This window comes from Microchirus variegatus, assembly GCF_963457635.1.
Source record: "Microchirus variegatus genome assembly, chromosome: 2".
In the NCBI taxonomy this organism is placed as follows: domain Eukaryota; kingdom Metazoa; phylum Chordata; class Actinopteri; order Pleuronectiformes; family Soleidae; genus Microchirus; species Microchirus variegatus.
The window spans coordinates 21868573-21887203 of record NC_139803.1 but is presented as its reverse complement, the minus strand read 5'-3'; the positions used below and the strand labels follow the sequence as shown (position 1 = coordinate 21887203).

Sequence of the window (18631 nt, the reverse complement as noted above, 5' to 3'; positions counted from 1 at the left end):
GTCAAAAGCAAGTGTATGTAGTTTTAGAAGTAGTTTCTTAAAAACAATTACTAATACTGTTTGTATTCAGTTATTTCCTAAAATATATCACAAAAAGTAGTGTTTTTCTATTTAAATTTGCACTCTCGCCCCTTCTTAGAAAAAGTCTCCCCCTCAGCAGTATATTAACTGAAGCGTTTCCCATACTTTTTTTATTGTAACAAACTATCATGATATTTGCAACGAGAAGAGCAAAGTTTTATTTACAGGTACATTTATAAGATGTGAGGCTTCTGAGTGCAGGGAAAGACTAACATTGCTGTGGCTCAAAAAAGTAACTTGAAACTAAAGTGTGTTCCTATTTTATTTGCACATTCTTGTTGCTTTTCACCAAAGCCTGTTTTGCAGCTACAAGAGTCCTACCTTCACCTACACGCACACAGGCTACAGTTTGTGTTTTATCTCGATTAAATAGCTGCTTTATGGCAGTTTGTAGTGTTTCTATTTTCTCTTGTCACTTGCACAGCACTCTTGCAGCAGCAGCGGTCCCCTCTCCAGCTGCACATACGAGCATAAACTAGAGACAATTTGGGATTTACGTGTTTACAAAGTGGCTTCGAACTAAAGTGTGTTTCCATTTGATTTGCGCGCACTCACTCCTCGCTGGGCTCCGTACTACTGTACCGTGCACTGGAGCTGGAGCAGCACCGACCTGGTACACAAACTGCGGGGTGTTCTACCTTTAACATGTTTCAGGCTCTTTTCTCTGCAGGGTGTTTGCTCAAAAAAAGTAGAGTGTTTTTATTTCGTGTGCGCGCTCCCGACTTGTCCGCCAGTTTTCTGTACTGTACCTGGCGCGGCAGCGGCAGCGGCAACGGCAGTAGCGGCGGCGGCGGCGGCTGTTGCAGTTTCCCGAGGCGCCGCCGGCGAGTTTATGTCGCTTGCGTTCTCGCCTAGGTCTCCGTCGTCGTCGTCTTCTTCTTCATCAAAATCTCCTCCCTCGGAATGAACCACCATGCCCTCGTCTTCCTCACAGGAGCGGAGAGGAGAGGACATTATACTCCTGTCATTGGATCCGTCCTCGTATTCAAAAAAAAAAAGAGAGAAGCGAATTCTATATGATATTTATTTAATATTCAAATCGGCACGCGGGGGGAAAAGTGGGGGGCGTTTTGGAATATTTTACACTAGGCAGAGCAACAAAGATGGCCGCCCTCTTATATTTATTTTTTAACAACCCCCCCAATAAGAAAAAAAATCCCCTTACATAAAAAATGGCTGACTATATTATTTCAGAACGCACCCCCTCCTTCTTTCTCTATCTCTCTCCGTCTCGCTTTCTCTCCGCGCGCGCCCCCTCCCTCCTTAAAACGTACACATTGTTGCAAGAGAAGTGTGTGCGTGCGTGCGTGTGTAACTACATGTAAGTTAAATTGTTACTTGTTTGTTTCTGTACTGTCTGTTGACCCCCTCCCTCTCTATTCACACACACACACACACACACACACACTCTCACTCTCTCTCGCACGCGCACACACACACACACATTCCCTCCGCCCCGGATCCAGATCAGTCACGACACACTCCGACACACACTTGCCTGGTGTCACTGTCACTTGCAAGATCACACACACAACAAAACTCTGGCTTTCTGCATTGCAGAGCACATCTATCAAACATGGCCACCTCAAATTCTCCACATGCAGCCCCCATCGTGCTATAAAAACACACTTTGGAGATGTGTGTGAGTATGAGTGTGTATTTGTGTGTGTGTGTGTGTGTGTGTGCTGGGGAGGGATTGAGAGAGGGGGGTTGGGAGAAATCTGCCGCAGCCATGCCCAGACTTACATCAGATTGTATTGCTTAAAAATTAACTACTTGTGGTGAGGATGAAAATGATTCATGATATGCAAAACTGCAGCCCCCCCTTTATGAAGCACCATATTAAACAGCTCGGAGAGAGCAGTCGATCGCTGCTACGATGCCCTTTTATATTTGGTGTTCTTTCTCCGAGCCTTCAGTAAAAAAAAAGCAGACACTCATCATAAGCAGGAGGCTGAGTCAACTGGATGGCAGTAAGGCCATGGGAATCCCTTCAACCCCAGCCAACCCCTGGTGCCTGCTGCTCAGGGCATTTTTGTTTTGACAAAAGGGAATTTTGATTTGCTGTGTTCACATTCAAAACCGCACACTGAAAGATGAGAGGGTCAGGCGGGAGGGAAGCGTGGCGACAACTGAGCCACATCCCGATGAGTTAATGGTATATTTCATACAGAAATAATACCATTTACTGTATGTTTAAAATATGTGGGAGGGTTTATTTTTTTCATGACATTCAACTAACTGAATTCACAGTGCACAACTCTGCCGGATAAAATAAGGTCAACGCAACGGGCAGCTGAGCAACAACAACATGAACTAATTGAATTCACTGCAAAAAAAATCAAAGCAGCAAATATGATAAGTGTATATCATGTCAACTGCATTAACATGTTACATAACTGTTAGTGTAATAAATAAACAAATTACATTTTGTTATGAACCTAAAGTTGCACTGTGTAACTCTTGGTGACTTTTGTTGCTGGTGTTATTATTCTGTCTCTCTTTAGTCCTCATTAACGGAAATGATGGAATATTATTTGTTTGCTGTGTCCTTCATGTGAAAACAGGCTCTGTCGAGCAAAACTAACAGACCTGACAGAGGGAGCGTTTGGGTGATACAGCAGCAGAGCAGGAAGCATTTATACTGTTCATCTGCTGTATGACAGTGTTTGTTTTTAGCAGGATAATTCATTCTGGGTGCATCCTTGTGGGATATGTATCTGATGTCTATATGTGGGTGGTGTGTGACTGTGTACTCCTTGATAAGCTACTGGATACTTTGAATTTCCTTCGGGATTAATAAATAATCTTCCTCTATCTCTTGCTTTACTAGCGCAATGTAACAAAATCACAGAGAGTTTGTATCTTAAAGTTATGCACTATTTCTATATATATATATAATAGAATAGAGAATTGACAACAGCAGCACACGAGACGAGAACCTGGATTGAACCTCAGCCTACCACAACATACCACCACATCCTTGTGTAAAGCTCTCCTACATTCTTGTCTCGCACAATCGGTGTAGCTCAGCTGCGGTGTTCATTCATTCCAATCACTGGCTCTCGTGTAAACAAGACTTTCAATTACGCTTCGTGATGTGCTGCTGTGCACTCGCTGCCGTCTCTGCTGCAACAGGTGCCGGAGCTGCTGCCGTCGCCGCTGCTGCTGCTGCTGCTCAGCTTCCACGCACCCACAAATGAGAAGAAAGGAATTTGTTAATGTCTGAGCCAGGGGACACATCTGCCAAGACAGACAGAGGGAGAGAGAGAGTGTGACACCAGACACACAGAAGGCAGGAAATATATGTGTGTATGTGTGTAAGATCTGTGCAGTGAAAGTGAAGCCTCTGGCCACTGGGGTGTCTGTCACTGCCAGATTAGGTGGCTGGCAACACAGGCACATTGGACGTGTGAGTGTGCAGTTGATATATCCTCACCCACAGAATGTGTGTGTTTGTGTGTCAAAGGTTTTATAGCTGTGACCGTGCACAGTGCACGTGTCTGACTATGAGTCTGTGCTGCGGGTATACGAGACATACTGCCGACCCTGACACACTGCTCTACTGTGCTGTTGCTGTGACTTCACAGCCCCCTGTCCTCCCACCCACCCTTGTCCATTTGGCAGGGGATGTATGTCGAAGATGAGAGGGGAAAAGTGCCTCCCTTGGGTAATGCACTTATAGCTAACCCAGATTTTATGCAGCGGGACACACACAGAGAAAAGACACCAGCGTCTGTGCTCCATTCATAGCCAAGCTGCTTTTAACTAAGGAAACCTAGAGAGCAGATGAGGATTAAATCATATCCATGCAGAGGAAATAATAGAGAAAAAAGACATCTAAAAGCTGTAGTGTAGGCATTTAGTAAACAAACAAATGTCCATTAGATTCAAACCAATATCTTACGAGTTCACGCAATACTGTTTATCACACCACACTACTCTGTGTTTCTCAGAGTTTAGGTCTTGTGTCGCCCTGAGTTGCACACAGGAAGTGACTAATTTTATGACAAGACACAGATACAGCAACGCTGCTATAGCACAGTTAGACGACTGCCAACAGGTTGGAGCATGACTGAAAACACAAGTAAAAACAAAAATAAGCCTACATGAAAAGTTTCAGAAGTTAATTCTACTGCTCAAAAAGATTGATGTTAATAAATGCTTCTGGAACCCATCCCATCACTCTGCATGGCTGCTGTATACACAACAATGCTCCCTTTGCCACCTTTGTCAGGGCAGTTCCGCTTAACAGAGCCTGTTTTCAGATGAAGGACGCAGCAAACACATAATGTGACAGTATTTCTCTCCACAGAGACAAACAGGGGCAGAATAATAAAATCGCCAAATGTTATGCACTGCAGCTTTAACTTTCTACTGTTTCTTAGACTGATGTACTTGTGTTAAGTCTCAGTTTATACTCATTCATCTTCGCCACAAAAAATCCTCCTCAAGTCAAAGTCGCATAAAGTAATTACAGTCATTCTTTTAGTTCTGTGTTACGACCAGGTCTAGGGGGAAACCTGATCACATGAACAATAATCATAATTTTGGGTCATCTTGTCACACGACTGAATACTAATTTGTAAACCTCAGTGCATACACAAATACTGGATAATTTACTGTCCCATGGCCTTCAAAAATATTTGTGAACTAGTCACACTAACAGGGCCATATAGGGCCAGCTAAATTATGATTTATTTTATCACTTAAACATGCTAAATGTGCACATAAATTCATACTATCTTTCTGTTCTAGGTACCAATGATTGGTGTATTTCAAAAAACGTCATATTCACACTTCATTCCGATCATGATCAAGTTTAAATACATATCTCACAAACAAAAAACGATTGAAGCCTCCACATAACTGGGAAAGTATGTACAAGACAAATAGAACAATTTGTTGTTTTAACTTATTAACTTATATGAACTTATCCTAGGTTTAAGTAAGAAAAAACGATATAAAATAGGAAAATAAATAACATACGTTTTTAAGTGTTTACCAATTCAACACATTTTACACACCACCCGCTAAACAATACATGAACATCTAATGAAAGTCAGTTTGTTGACAGCGTGAAAGTAGCTCTTTGGAAACTAATTATCATGTTCCTACCACCTGTGGCCGCTGTTTAGCAAAATGCTAAAAGTAGTTTAGAAAGAAGTACCTGATATAGCAGTTAATACTCACGTTTGAACGTGTCCTTTTTTACTTATAACACTCTTCTTTCGCCTCAAACATGGTGTAAACGTCCACAATAAATTACATTTAAATGTATATTTATGACATGATGCTTTAATAGCCAGTTAAAGCGGTTTCCGGTTTGGCCGGTCCGTCGGTGAAAGTCTTCCGTAAGCAAATGTAAGTAGCAGCAGCTATGGCGACAACGATTGAGGAGAATGGTCCTTCGAGTCTCGTATGTATTATTATAATTACTTTGTTTTTTAAAAATCATTTAAACATGAACATTTGACGATTGAGAAATGAGAAACGATTTGCTTGAATTCCATCTCGTCATTGTGAAGGCTTAAGTCGCAATGTAACACTAGCCAGTAGCTAGCTTGTGCCACTGCTAAAAACACACGTTAAACATGTGTAGCATTAGCCTGGATTTACAAGACCCGACAGTTAGCTCAGATAATGTGTCTGAAAGTAAAAGGCGTCTTCATCAGATGAATATGTTATGGAGCTTGTCAGACAAGTGAACGTTTCTAGATTAAGTGCAGCAGTGTTATATTAGTCTGTTACCTGTCTGTTGATGTCCAGGAGCAGACTGATGTGTCCTCCTCCCTGGCCAGACAGAAACTAGAGGGACTCTTGAACAAGAACATGAGGATTCGCATGACAGATGGACGAACTCTGGTGGGACTCTTCCTCTGCACCGACCGGGACTGTAATGTCATCCTCGGGTCAGCTCAGGAATTCCTCAAATCTACAGGTGAATGGGCTTGTTTTGAAGCTAAAATGTAACACAGTCGTACTTGATTTATGTCAAATGGGACCATGCAGTGAGATTTGTGAGAATGTGAAGGCATGTTTATATACTGTACCAATACTTTGTCTGCAGACACATTCTCTCAGGGTGAACCAAGAGTCCTGGGCCTGGCCATGATCCCTGGTCACCATGTGGTGTCCATTGAGGTGGAGGAGGACAGTCTGGAGGACACACAAGGATTTGAAGTGAATCACTGATGAAGCTAAGCAATCAGCTATGGTGTGACTGACTCCAACTGAGCCTAAACTGTGGGAAAGATGGACATCTTCATGGTGGATTTTATCAAGTTGCTCAGCCTTTTGAGATGTAGAACTCCTGTGTCAGGATTCTAGACTGAAATGAAGGAAGCGGCATTCAAATAATGTTGCATCATTTCTGTTAATGAAGATCAAACAGGCAGAATAATAACAACAAAAACAATCACCTTAAGTTTTGCACTGCAGCTTTAAGAAATCAGCAGCTATGCAGATATGGTGCTTCGTGTACAGTAAATGTGTTTATGTTACAAAATAAATTGCTGTATTTGTGACTTTAAGCTGCCATCAGTGCCACACTCACTTTATCATGCCTCAGAATATCAGAAAAAGCCTTGTTTCAATATTTTATTACAGATGAGGATGTCAGCTGATTCAGTTTGGCAACAGAAAAAATTGATGCCGCTAACAGCACAAAACCTTGAAAGCACCAGAAACAGTCCCACTTAGTTTTAAATGCCAACATCCTGTCACATTGGTTCATACAATCAAGACATAGATGGGATTTTAAGCAGTTTTTCAATTCCTTAAGATATTGAGAAAAATAACCTAAATTGTCCTCATAAAAAAAGGAAAATCTTACGAAGTATGTCAAAGTATAGTTAAACTATTTGCCTCATTTGCAAAATTGTACTTGATTACACTTTTGACTCAGATATGTGCCTCAGTGCAACTCCACAGTTTAAGAACCACACACAGCAGGTTTCAGTTTTTTTTTTTACCAAGGCCATTGGTAAAACCACTTGGGTTGTAGAGCCTTTAAAATGCATTTTTCAAGCCCACAGTAACATTTCAGGAGTAGAGAACATGTGGAGTGATATTGGAAATGGGGGGGGGGGGGGGGGGGGGAAAGTGCAAGTTTTCAAAGAGATGCTTTGAAATTAGTTAAAAGGTGGAGAGGGACAAAAAGCACAGTCGTAAACTCGTCAGTAAACTCATCACGTCAGTTGCCACATTTGTGCAATAAATAGTCAAATTGTGTTTTCAAACAGCTTAAAAAAAACAATGTTTGCAGCTGGATCATATATTTAAAACACACTATATTCCAAGTAAGTAACAAAAAACAATCACGGAGATACTGTAAGGACTTAAGATCCAAGGGGTTTCCAAACATTTAAGCCCACAGATTTCATGTAATGGTGCTAAAGTCGCGTCCATTTCAAATGAACATAGAGGTTCCTAATGTCAGTTTTGGTTTTCTATAGGAGAAATGCTTTGACATGGTGGAATAAACCAAAATCATTCAACAGGATACCGTGATGAAAACGTCCATGAAATGTCCCAGCAGGTTATTAAGAGGAGACATCCAATGACGTTTTAACCAATCAGCTTTCTATTCCTATGATCTCAAATGTTGACACAAAGTTTCATTTTTCTTTTTCCGGTAAATTCGACAGGAGCCAATAGTCATTAGGTGCTTTGTTGTGTGGTAAAAAGTCACAGTTCTTTCTTTAAAATAGCTTCAGCTTCTGCTGTCCAGACACAGCACGGAGAAAAAAAATCATAATCAAAGGTTCAATTTCCCCACAAAACTGTGTCCAGTCTGAAGTTCTGGAGGAAGACTTTTCCATAAATCCACCACAGATCTTTCTCCCAATGTCCCATCTGATCCAAAATCGTCCCCCACCTCTCATCACCCGCCCCCCCTCCCTCCCTCCCTTTGAGTTTATCCTAGTTTGTCTAGTTGTACTGGAACTTGAAGTGGAAGCTGCCACCAGACTCAAAGGGATTGAAGTTGAAAGGCCAGCCCTGCTGTCCTCCACCTCCACCCTGCTGGTTCTCTGGGTCCAGAGGATCCTCGCCAGCGTCGAACTTCTGCCTCATTTCTGGCAAAACAAAAAGGAAGGAGTTAGAGAGGCACAAAAAAGATGGTGAAAGTTAAATCACTGTTTAATGTGAGGTTTATACTGGATTCTGCCATTAGTTCTGTTGTTCACAGATGTGTCCACTGACATTGCCAAGGTCTTATCTATCTCTTCTCATTTTGCTTCTTTATAGCAATAGTACTATAGTAAAAATCAAGGAATGAAGAGTTATTTCAGTCAATTCAAACACAATATCAATCCTTATATAACATACTTAATGATACACTCTGTACTTTGTTTTAATTGAATCTTATGAAGTGTGTGACTCATTCAGCTCCTGACCTGGGTCGGTTAAGACTTCTTTTGCCGAAGCAATATCGATAAATCGCTTCTCCGCTTCCTTCTTTTCTGTCTCGGACTGGAAGTTGTCTGGATGCCACTGCTGTGCTAGCTTCCTGTACGCCTTTATGATCTCCTGCTTGTTGGCATTCCTAAGAAAAACACCATCAGGGAGAATAAGTCGATGTGTTAAGGTCTAAGAGGTGAAGTACATGGATGTGTTGAGGTTTACAACAGTCTTAAAGAAGCAAACAGTCGCTCTTTTACCTGCCGACGCCAAGGATCTTGTAGTAGTCTCTCTTACGGGAGATTTTGAGCAGTTTCTGTGCTCGTTCTAGTCCATCTCTGATATCGCCATTTTCACTATCAAACTCTCTCGCCTCCTGGTAGTCCTCCACCGCTGAAACACAGAAAAAAGAGCTGATTTTTTTATATTACAATTACAATTACAGGCTTGTTTCCCCCTTTTTTAAACATAAAATTAGAAGTGTAACCTGAACTTGAACCCATGAACGTAGATTTCCAACTCAACAAGAAAATAAGGAATGTCCATTCTCTTCTCAGTTACTGTTTACATTTTGTCATTATCTTTAATGTCCAATGTTAAACTATGGAACACGTGCTAAAATACAAAACTTAGTGTGTATTAAATCTCTGCTTGGTGTCATTACCTTTCTCGTATTCCTGATTGAGGATATACGCCTCAGCTCGGTCTCGGAGGACGTTCGTGTTGCGGGGGGTACGTTGATGAGCCTCTGAACACACATCTATCGCCTCCTGGGCCAACTTGAGCTAATAATGGCAAGGACAGGATTATTCATTCATTCAACCATCTTCTACACAAGGGTCACTGTCAAATCTGGAAACCTACTAGATCCATGTTCATTTTGTGTTCTGAATTGAGATCACAGTCACGTGTTTGTACACATACGGCTATTGTTGTACATATTTTACATCTCCTTTAAAGTAAACAAACGTTCTCGTTCTCTCACTCACCCTGACGAAGCAGAAGCAGATCCTCTCTTTCGCCAGGTTTGTGTAGTAAACAACGTTGGGTTCTGTTTTCATGATCGACTCATACTTATCAATGGCCTCCTGAAACCTGAGTGAAAAGCAACAATAATTCAATCGTAATTCTCAGTTATGTTATCATAGTTTAGGAGAGAGAAGGGCGCATTTATTTATAGATAAAACCTGATACAATATCACAGTTTAATGATCACAAATGACACAAGAAATGCTTACTTTCAGTTATTAAACAGCACTAATGTTCCGTCTCTCCAACCTACATTTTATGGCTGCACTACAGTGCAATTTCATACAGTATTTTCAATTAAAAGAACGTAAAAACTAAATATTAAATACACGAAACAAGTCTTTAATAACAACACAAATGCTTAATTTTCGGTAGCCGCACTGACCTGTCCACCTGAATGAGCTCTTCTGCTGAGTCCAGCTGCTTGCTGAGCTTTTTCACCTGCTTGTAGTGACCGAAACACTCTTTATCGTCCTGGTCGAGCTTGAGACACTCCCGGATGTGACTGCACAGAGAGAAAAAAAAACAACAACACCTGCTGAGCACTGAGAAAATGAGCTACTTTGAATGAGTTTGTATATTTCTTCAACGATGCTCTTACTTGAGCGACTCGTGGTGTTCTCCGAGGCTGTAGTGCAGCATGCTGAGTTTCAGGAAGGCCGCGCGGTTGTCGTTGCGCAGCCTCGTCGTCGGCGTCAGATCCTGGATGGCTTTCTGTGGATCGCCCATACGGATGTAGCATTCTGCACGAAGCTCCCGCGACTCAGGATCCCAGGGAGCGATCTGAAGAACGTAATGGAAATGTAATCAACTTTGAGAAGAGGGAAAAACAGCATTTTCCTCAGCTGTTAAAGCTCCAGTGTGTAACACCTGTCACCAAATCCTCAGACGAGCCTGCAGAGCGCTCTAAATGGAACGTCTCGAGGTCCAACTGTTCTTTCTCACAAAACTCTTCTATACTGAAACACAGAGTCGTTTATGTGAACTCATTTTAACAGTGGTTTGGATGTAACAGCAATTGTTTTTGTCTTGCACTTTATTTCTTCCTATTTTTTTAAATTCTACATTATAATCTTCTTCTGACATTTATCTATCATCTCTCTGTCTATCTATTAGCTTAAAGTTGGCTAAAACAATTGTTATCTATCTATCTATCTATCTATCTATCTATCTATCTATCTATCTATCTATCTATCTATCTATCTATCTATCTATCTATCTATCTATTAGCTTAAAGTTAGCTTAAGTTGGCTAAAACAATTGTTATCTATCTATCTATCTATCTATCTATCTATCTATCTATCTATCTATCTATCTATCTATCTATCTATCTATCTATCTATCTATCTATCTATCTATCAATGAGCTTAAAGATAGCTTAAGTTGGTTAAAACAATTGTTATCCATCTATCTATTAGCTTAAAGTTAGCTTAAAGTTAGCTTAAGTTGGCTAAAACAATTGTTATCCATCCATCCATCTATCTATAACAGGGGTGTCAAACTCAAATACAGAGTGGGCCAAAATTTAAAACTGAACAAAGCCGTGGGCCAAGGTTGAACAAATTAATCTTTTAATAGGGACCCAAACAAGTTTTGCATTGAATATTGAACAAGCAAGGCTTATATAACTTTATAGTGACATGCAAAATCGAGTTTCAAATAATAATAATAATAATTAAAAAATATCAATGGCATATCAAATAAAATTTAAATAAAAATTGAATGCACCTTAAATACAGGATAAGCGGTAGATATTGGATGGATAAAAATTGAATGCCTCTTTTCTATTTGCAGCCTTCTGAGGTAAATATCAAAATAAACTTTTTCCACAGGCTAATAATACATTTGAAAATAAAATAACAATAATGAATGAATCAAACATTCAAGCCTTGAAGTAGCAAGAGAAAGTGCATGAATAAAACGTTAATTATTGCTCAGTTTGCTACACTGATTTGCTTTAACACTGAATATGGAACAAGCAACGCTTATAACTTAATAGTGCAAAATCAACTTTCAAAAAACTAACGAAAAAACATCAATGGCATATTAAATAAAATTTAAATCAAAAATTGAATGCCTCTTTTCTATTTGCAGCCTTCTGAGGTAAATATCAACATTAACTTTTTCCACAAGCTAATATATTGAAAATAAAATAACAATGAATACAAAACAACAGCAGAGCATTATGGGATTTGTAGTATTAGCGGTGAATGCGGTGTTACAGCAGCGGTGCCGCTGTATAATACCGGCGGGCCAGCTCGAATGTTAATTTGATATTGCCTCAAGGGCCAAATGAAATTACACGGCGGGCCAAAGTTTGACACCCATGATCTATAACAATCTAAAGTCACAAATTAACGGGAAATCCGGTTATTAGATTATTGTTTTTCAATACAAATGAATGCCAGCAGCATCAACTTCACATTTGATGTGTAAGAATAAATATTACACCTACTTTTGTGTTTGACTACAGAATTTGTGATTTTGTTATTTAAATTGTATTTGTTGTCCCATTTGCTTGCCTGTCTTCTTTTTGCAATTATTACTGTCATTGTCATTTTGTCCCTTTTTATTCTTGTCCCACTGAAATATCATTTAAAACTACACAATAGAATACAGCTGCAGCTGTCACACGCACCTCTATAACTCTCTCCAGCAAAGCGATGGTGGTGCTGTAGTCTCCTTGGTGGTGCGCAGCATGGGCCTCCTCCTGCATCTCCTCCAGCTCGTTCGCTTTCATTAGCTGGTTGAGAGCTTCTTCGTGATCTGGAGAACGTTGAAGCTGAAACACAGGTCAGTTTCTCCTTTGACAACGTGATTTTGACACTAAAAAAAAAGATAGACGCAGTGATGTTGGACAGCAAAAGTGGTAGCAAATCACTGAACTGACCACTGCTTCAAAGTCCTCCCTTGCCTCCTGCGTGTTGCCCTGCTTCAGCAGGATATTGCCTCTCTGTAGTCTGGCCTGAAAATGGAGGATTGTGAACAAATAGGAAGACAAATAAAGGAGGTGTGAAACATGATATACATACATAAAGACATTTGGAATAGTAGGAGAGAGTAAACAGGTGAGCTTACAGCCAGAAAGTCAGGCTTGAGCTGGATAGCTTTGGTCAGGTCTGGAAGGGCAGATTTGGATTTTCCCATGGCGAGGAGGACCGCAGCTCGCTTGTAATAGGTTAAATAATTCTTTGAGTCTCCCTCTGGAAAATAACAAGAACACATTTAAGAAAACCAAAGAGCAGAGTGCGTGGGAAGGAGAGCACAGATACTGATTGAAAATGTCAGGCAGATGGTGAAAATAAAGATGTGTGTGTGTCTCTGCAGGACAGGACAGCATGTGTAACCTTACCCACAGCGGAGTGATAGTGGGACAAGGCTTCAGCCAGCTGACCGGCTGCCAGAAGTTTGCGGCCCATTTCCAAGTGGTGCTCGATCTCCACATGTGTCGCCCCTAAGACACCTGTAACATAAAACTGCTTGAGCCTCACTGGGAATACATCACTGACAATAAGAGTATATATATACTGTATATATCCATTGTGATTGAATTATTCATACATATTTAGCTAAACTGAATTATTAGTTAATCATATCATTACTTTATTATCTTTATTTCTTTCTGTGTCGTTTGTATTTTTTTTAATTAGGGCTAAATAATCATTTGAAAACAAAATCACATTTTGAAACAGTGCAATGCAAATTATTAAGATGCATACATGCATGTTGGAATGTATTTATATCTTTAAGTTCTCAACCTCATCACCAGCACTCATCCAGACGTGATATTTTCAATCCAGCAAAGAAACAATAAATAACACATTTATTTATTAGAAATGGGACAATACCACTTCTTTGTGTCCAATACCAATATCTCAAACTGGAGTATCTACCGATACAGTAATTTTAGACCATTTATGCACGATGAAGCCGTCAACAAAACATTTGTGCAGAGTCATTGCAAAGACACAGTCCTCCAAATGTGTAACAAATATTGTTCTCCCAAAAAGAAGTAAAACATGCCTCAGCTAAAATGCTTTTGCTGATTTTTATTTACATTTTAGAGTGTGTGCATGATGAAGCATACTATGATATACAGGATTTTTGGACTGTATCATATTTTGCATTATTATCTGTCCAATATCCGATCCAGTGATTTTGACCAGTATCTGAAAAACACTGATTGATACTGAACGATACGATACCTATCCCCATCCCTAGTATTTATATTGAATGGTCTTCTATTTTTCTTATAACATACAGTAGTAGTATAGCCTTTGGGGTCATATTATGCTGCATATCTGTTTGTTACGTATTTTCTTAACGTTGCTTGATAGGCAAACACATCATGAAGTTATTTTAGTTATACACTAAAACAGAGATGAGACAGCAGGGGCTTTTATTTTGGAAGGCCGGGGTTATCATTTAACCTTGTTAAGCTAACATTCTGTCACAGTTAGGGAAACGTTGACAGCTACAGACAACAAACAAGCAGAGAACATCCGCAGACGTCCTTATTAAAGGACGATTTGAGTCTTAAGTGCAGTCTTACCGTCTAGCTGGATGTCCAGGATGACACACAGCAGTGACAGGGAACACAGGACCCCACTGAGTCCCGTCCGCCGACAAGACTCCATGATCGAACCCGCTCACTCTGTGACACCGGAACCAGCGAACTTATCCCTTCTGCTTTCACGTCCAGCGAAAGTGTCGATTCGTTTCATTGAAAACGATAATTTTTTTTGTATTAAATACTCATCGTTTCCTCTCAGTCAAACCAAAACGGACAGCAACAACTGTGTATTTACGATCCCTCTGTCACAGCGCTCCGTGTGGAAATATGACACGCCGCTGAAAGGTTCCCCCCCCCCCCTCACCTCCCCATGAAAAAAATAAAATAACAGTTCAGCGCCTTAAAAACAGGAGCCGCGATATCTGGGATTTACGTTGACGTAAAATACATTTACGTAACGACACGATGGATAAGATGAACAGATGGTGACCTGTACACTTTGTAAAATAAAACCTCCCCCCCCTCACTAACATTCCAGTGATTGGTCCGCACAGCGCACTTCCGGGTTGATCAGCAAACGTGGGCTTCTCTCACTGGTCGGATTATTTTAACTGTGACTGTACTCCACGGATTTATTATAAGAACTAGATGGAGCCACGCCCCCTCTGCATTGAAGACAATGTTGTCATGGTGGCCACTCTGGGTACTGAAACAAAAAATACTAATTGGGCCCAATTGGCCCATTGGGCTTTTATAGATCTTTATATTCTATATTTTTTTAATTTATGGCGTTTCATGTTTTTAAAACCTTCCTAAATGCCATAAAAATTCCAGAAAAATATGACACTTTTACAGACGTCTCTTTTTCTATTGTGGTCAAAGACACAGTTTCCTCTTATGTAGATTAACGTGTAAAGTCATGGTGCAAATGTACCATTCCTCAGAGAAGAGCAGGACAAAAACAAAAACAGCACACTTTTCTTTAAACAGAGCAGGTCTTTATTGCTGTGGCTTTGATGCGTGGCCTATTTATGTTATAATAAAACACAATCTATGCCCTTTTAAGCCGGGGTTATCGCACTCACATTATGATACTCTTTAACCTTTATCTCCCTGTATCTTTACTGCATCAGATAAGACTTTAGAGATGACAAAGCCACAAAGAGCTGAAGTGTCAGTGCTCTTAATAAATGAGAGATCATCATTATCAATGTTAAAGCAAGACTTCATTTCAGTTGTGTTGGTATTTTGGAGTCAAAATAAGTGCAATTTTGTCTGTTATTTCAATTCTGCAATTTCTGTGAATCATACAATAACAAAAAGTCATATATAGTAATTTACTTGGCTACAGTTTGTAAAACACACACACACAGAAATGTTCAGCAGGACACATTTTATTGTGCACAATCGTGAATAAAAAAATAGGACAAAAACACAATCAAAACAACAACACACTCACATCAACCATCTAACACAGGTGCTCTCTATATAAAACGGTATAAAACTACACATGTAAATATTGGAATCATCACACGCTTTGCCCTTACAAATTTAAAGTGATTCAACAAACTAGGGACAATATGGAAGCATCATCATCATCATCATCACCACAGGAGCATAAATAAAAATGGCCAGAAGCATCGAGTGTGGTTGTGCATTCAAACAGGGACACGTGGCTCGACTTTGTACAACTTTTACACACTTAATAACATGGTTATATATATATACAGTTCAGCGGTGCTGTGTCGCGCTCAGCTTCTCCACGCGTTTGCTCAAACGTACGCATTTCTGCCGTACGTGCTGGCAGCCACGCTTCTGCTCGGAGCAGCTCCAGAATATATGGTTCCTCTGGTTTGATAAGGCAAAGGGCTGCAGAGAGGAAAAGGAGAGGTTAAACCAAAAGGGCAGCGACTGACACAGAGGAGATATAACATGGGCCCTTTGCACAGCAGATTGTCTTTTATTAATCATACCAATAGGGGGTGCCAAACCCATTTATTACAGGGTTTCTGAGTCTTATTTTGTCCCCTTGGACATTTACGGTTTAAATGCGCATTAGTAAACGTTTTTGGACAGATTCTTACGGCGCCTTTAAAGGTCACGTGCGAGATTCACTGCTCATTAGATGTTGCAAAACAAAAACAAATGAACACGGCAGCAACAATTTGCACCTGCATGAATGTTTTGTGAGGTCAAATTAACCTTTTTTTGTCTTTTTACGTTCATTTTAAGTGGCCAACAGGATCAATTCCAAATAATGTGTGTCATAATGCCACACAAAATAGCATCCAAGTAACATGTTGAGTGTAAGGTTATGGAAATAAATATAAATTGTAACTTTTGTCATCATAAAAAGTGTAAGAGGGTGCTCCTTTTGCCCCTGAAATACATGTGTACACCTCTGTCCAACAGGCCTGCATATCAGCTATTAGCACTATTAGCTATTTTAGCGCGACTATATATAATTATATCAATTGATAATTATTGGGGTTCAAAGGTCAGGTACATAAAAACTGACCAAATTAAATTTAAAACAAAACAATAACAAAAAAAACATGTTTTTCATGATAAATAAATAATAATAATGAATTTTATGTATTAGTATTAAAAATAGACATAGTATTAGTCTGATACTGGACTAGATATCAGAAAAAGTAAAAATCCAGTGTGAAACTTTAAATAATATGGGAATGCTTTACTAAATAAACTTTAAAAAGAAATGGATAAATGCATCTGCACAAATGTCTCGTTAACAGCCGAATTGTTTAAAGGAGAAAAATCAGACTGATATTGGTATCAGTAGAAATTTAACTGTGTGATATCGGTATTGGTGTTTTGGTATCGGTCACAAAAACATGACATAGAGCCATCCTTATACTTGGTCAGGGATATATACTGAAGAACGAGTTATAAAACCGAACTCTGTTTTTCTATTTTGAACAATCTTTAAACAGAACTTACTATTTTTCCTGTGTTCCCACTTTGCAGGAGCAGGTGAGGCAGGCTCCTCCTGCAATGGCGAGCACAGCAGAGCACCAGCCGATGTAAAGAGCTTCTCCCAGTTCATACCTGTAATAACACAACCACACACAGTCAATCAGTCAGTCAGTCAACACTCATGTCAGATGTCATTAATCAGCTGCAGCTCATGTCTTTTACCTTGTCCCAGGATAATATGGGTCAAAGAATTCCTGAGTGATATTGAAGGCGTACCAGGACACTGACACCATAGTGCACAACCCTGTCGACAGAAAAACATGTATGCCTTAACAGTGTTTAATGGAGTTTTACACATAAATATGCAGCAAAAATTGCTCATTATTTATTGTCTGCAGCCATTCCTACACTTAAAAATGTCAGTGCCCGTTGTCATGGCCTTAAACTGCACATACATATACTGTAAAATATGTTCATTTTACGTCAGAAATATATAAATAGGCAACGATTCCCATGGAACAGGTAAGTTAATATAAGTATTAGTGTTAAGTTTTGGTTACTTTGTAATCCGCTTGTTGACTTTAGTCAGTATTCCGTTGGATTTACTTTGCTGTCGGGAATGCTGACTCAGTATTTCCTGTTACGTCGTCACCTCACAGCTCCATGTTTTTGAGGCAAATTTCAAAAATGTGCCGCTTATTTAGGACATACGCTTCATCAACCCCTGCTATTTATACTTTTTTATATCTTAAAGTTTAAATGGAAACATAGCATGCGTTTGAACTGAACAGTGGGACCAAAACACTGGGGAAACTAGTTTTAAATCGTTTTTAAAAAAGGGTAATAAAGTATAGATAAATGTGCACCTTGCAAATAAAATGTTTAATTATACTTTTAAGAGTTATTTCAAGACTAATTAAGAAACTGAAAATAAGAAATTTAATTGTTGTTGTTATAAATTTAAAAGATATATAACCCCCCTGCAGTAACCTCACATCCCACTAGAGGGCCAGAGTTCACCCTTTGTGAACTAAACTGTCCTCTTTTCTTCTCTCCTTTGTATTTGATTGATAAATAATGACCTTGCAGTATGAATAAGACTCCAGCAGTGCCAGCGATCCTCCCTTTGAGAACTGGATTTTCTCCTGCTGCCTTGGAACACTGAATTCCTATCAGGGCTGCCACCAGTCCAAAGGTGCCCAACACTACTGCTGTGATCATCAAGGCACGAGACGCCTGGATGTAACCTGGAGATGGTGTGGAAATAAACTCAGAGTCAGACCACCTTTCCCAGTTCATTTCATCTCTAATAAAAATATATATTAATATTAAAATTTGAAATGAAATAACGGCGTTCTCTGTCATCGTACCATTTAAAGCGAGCAGCGAAGGGAACTCCCTGCAGTTATGAACGCCCGTGGAATCCGTCGCACATGACATCCACAGGTTCTCATAGATGGTGGAGGTGGTGATGACATTCCCGTCCACCGTGGAGGTTCTCCAGTAACGGTTGGGCAGCGTCACCCCCACCAACACCCACCCGATGAAGCCCAAGACCAAAGCCACCACTTCCACGATCGGATCCATTCACTCTCCTTGGTCCAGCAGTGGAGCAAAAGTGTATCCAGATTTGTTCTTCTTCTCAAGTTGGAGAAGTCAACAACAACA

At 39.9% G+C, this 18631-nt stretch overlaps 4 protein-coding genes across 10 annotated transcripts in view; 1 reads left to right on the top strand and 3 right to left on the bottom strand.

Annotated features, from left to right (window-relative positions):
- The window catches only part of chd3 (chromodomain helicase DNA binding protein 3), a 54888-nt gene extending 53684 nt beyond the window's left edge, over nucleotides 1-1204 (bottom strand). For all 5 annotated transcript variants that reach the window (XM_083909015.1, XM_083909011.1, XM_083909012.1 and 2 more), the window contains exon 1: nucleotides 831-1204. In XM_083909015.1, the coding sequence (XP_083765141.1) occupies nucleotides 831-1035 (205 nt within the window). In that variant the 5' untranslated portion in view covers nucleotides 1036-1204. The remainder of the gene's footprint in view (nucleotides 1-830) is intronic.
- Nucleotides 1205-5433: 4229 nt separating this feature from the next.
- naa38 (N-alpha-acetyltransferase 38, NatC auxiliary subunit) lies at nucleotides 5434-6614 on the top strand. Of its 3 annotated transcripts, none has more exons than XM_083910814.1 (3): nucleotides 5434-5500; nucleotides 5887-6022; nucleotides 6152-6614. In XM_083910814.1, the coding sequence occupies exons 1-3, from the start codon at nucleotides 5462-5464 to the stop codon at nucleotides 6274-6276; spliced, it is 300 nt and encodes a 99-aa protein (XP_083766940.1). In that variant the 5' UTR covers nucleotides 5434-5461; the 3' UTR covers nucleotides 6277-6614. The 3 variants fall into 3 exon arrangements, with proteins under 3 accessions (XP_083766940.1, XP_083766939.1, XP_083766941.1); XM_083910813.1 differs by having other exon boundaries at nucleotides 5439-5500; nucleotides 5851-6022; XM_083910815.1 differs by having other exon boundaries at nucleotides 5445-5500; nucleotides 5883-6022.
- Nucleotides 6615-8013: 1399 nt separating this feature from the next.
- On the bottom strand, nucleotides 8014-14308 carry dnajc3b (DnaJ (Hsp40) homolog, subfamily C, member 3b; the record flags this gene model as incomplete). Its single annotated transcript, XM_083904294.1, has 12 exons — nucleotides 14066-14308; nucleotides 12866-12976; nucleotides 12592-12716; nucleotides 12404-12478; nucleotides 12152-12295; nucleotides 10115-10296; nucleotides 9899-10018; nucleotides 9474-9579; nucleotides 9149-9269; nucleotides 8745-8877; nucleotides 8481-8629; nucleotides 8014-8159 (listed from the first exon to the last, which is right to left on the bottom strand). Exons 1-12 carry the CDS (start codon nucleotides 14148-14150, stop codon nucleotides 8014-8016), a joined length of 1497 nt encoding a protein of 498 aa, XP_083760420.1. The 5' UTR covers nucleotides 14151-14308.
- Nucleotides 14309-15798: 1490 nt separating this feature from the next.
- cldn15a (claudin 15a) lies at nucleotides 15799-18550 on the bottom strand (the record flags this gene model as incomplete). Its single annotated transcript, XM_083905126.1, has 5 exons — nucleotides 15799-15895; nucleotides 16988-17095; nucleotides 17186-17267; nucleotides 18046-18210; nucleotides 18334-18550. The coding sequence occupies 5 exons, from the start codon at nucleotides 18548-18550 to the stop codon at nucleotides 15799-15801; spliced, it is 669 nt and encodes a 222-aa protein (XP_083761252.1).
- Between the last annotated feature and the right edge of the window lie 81 nt (nucleotides 18551-18631).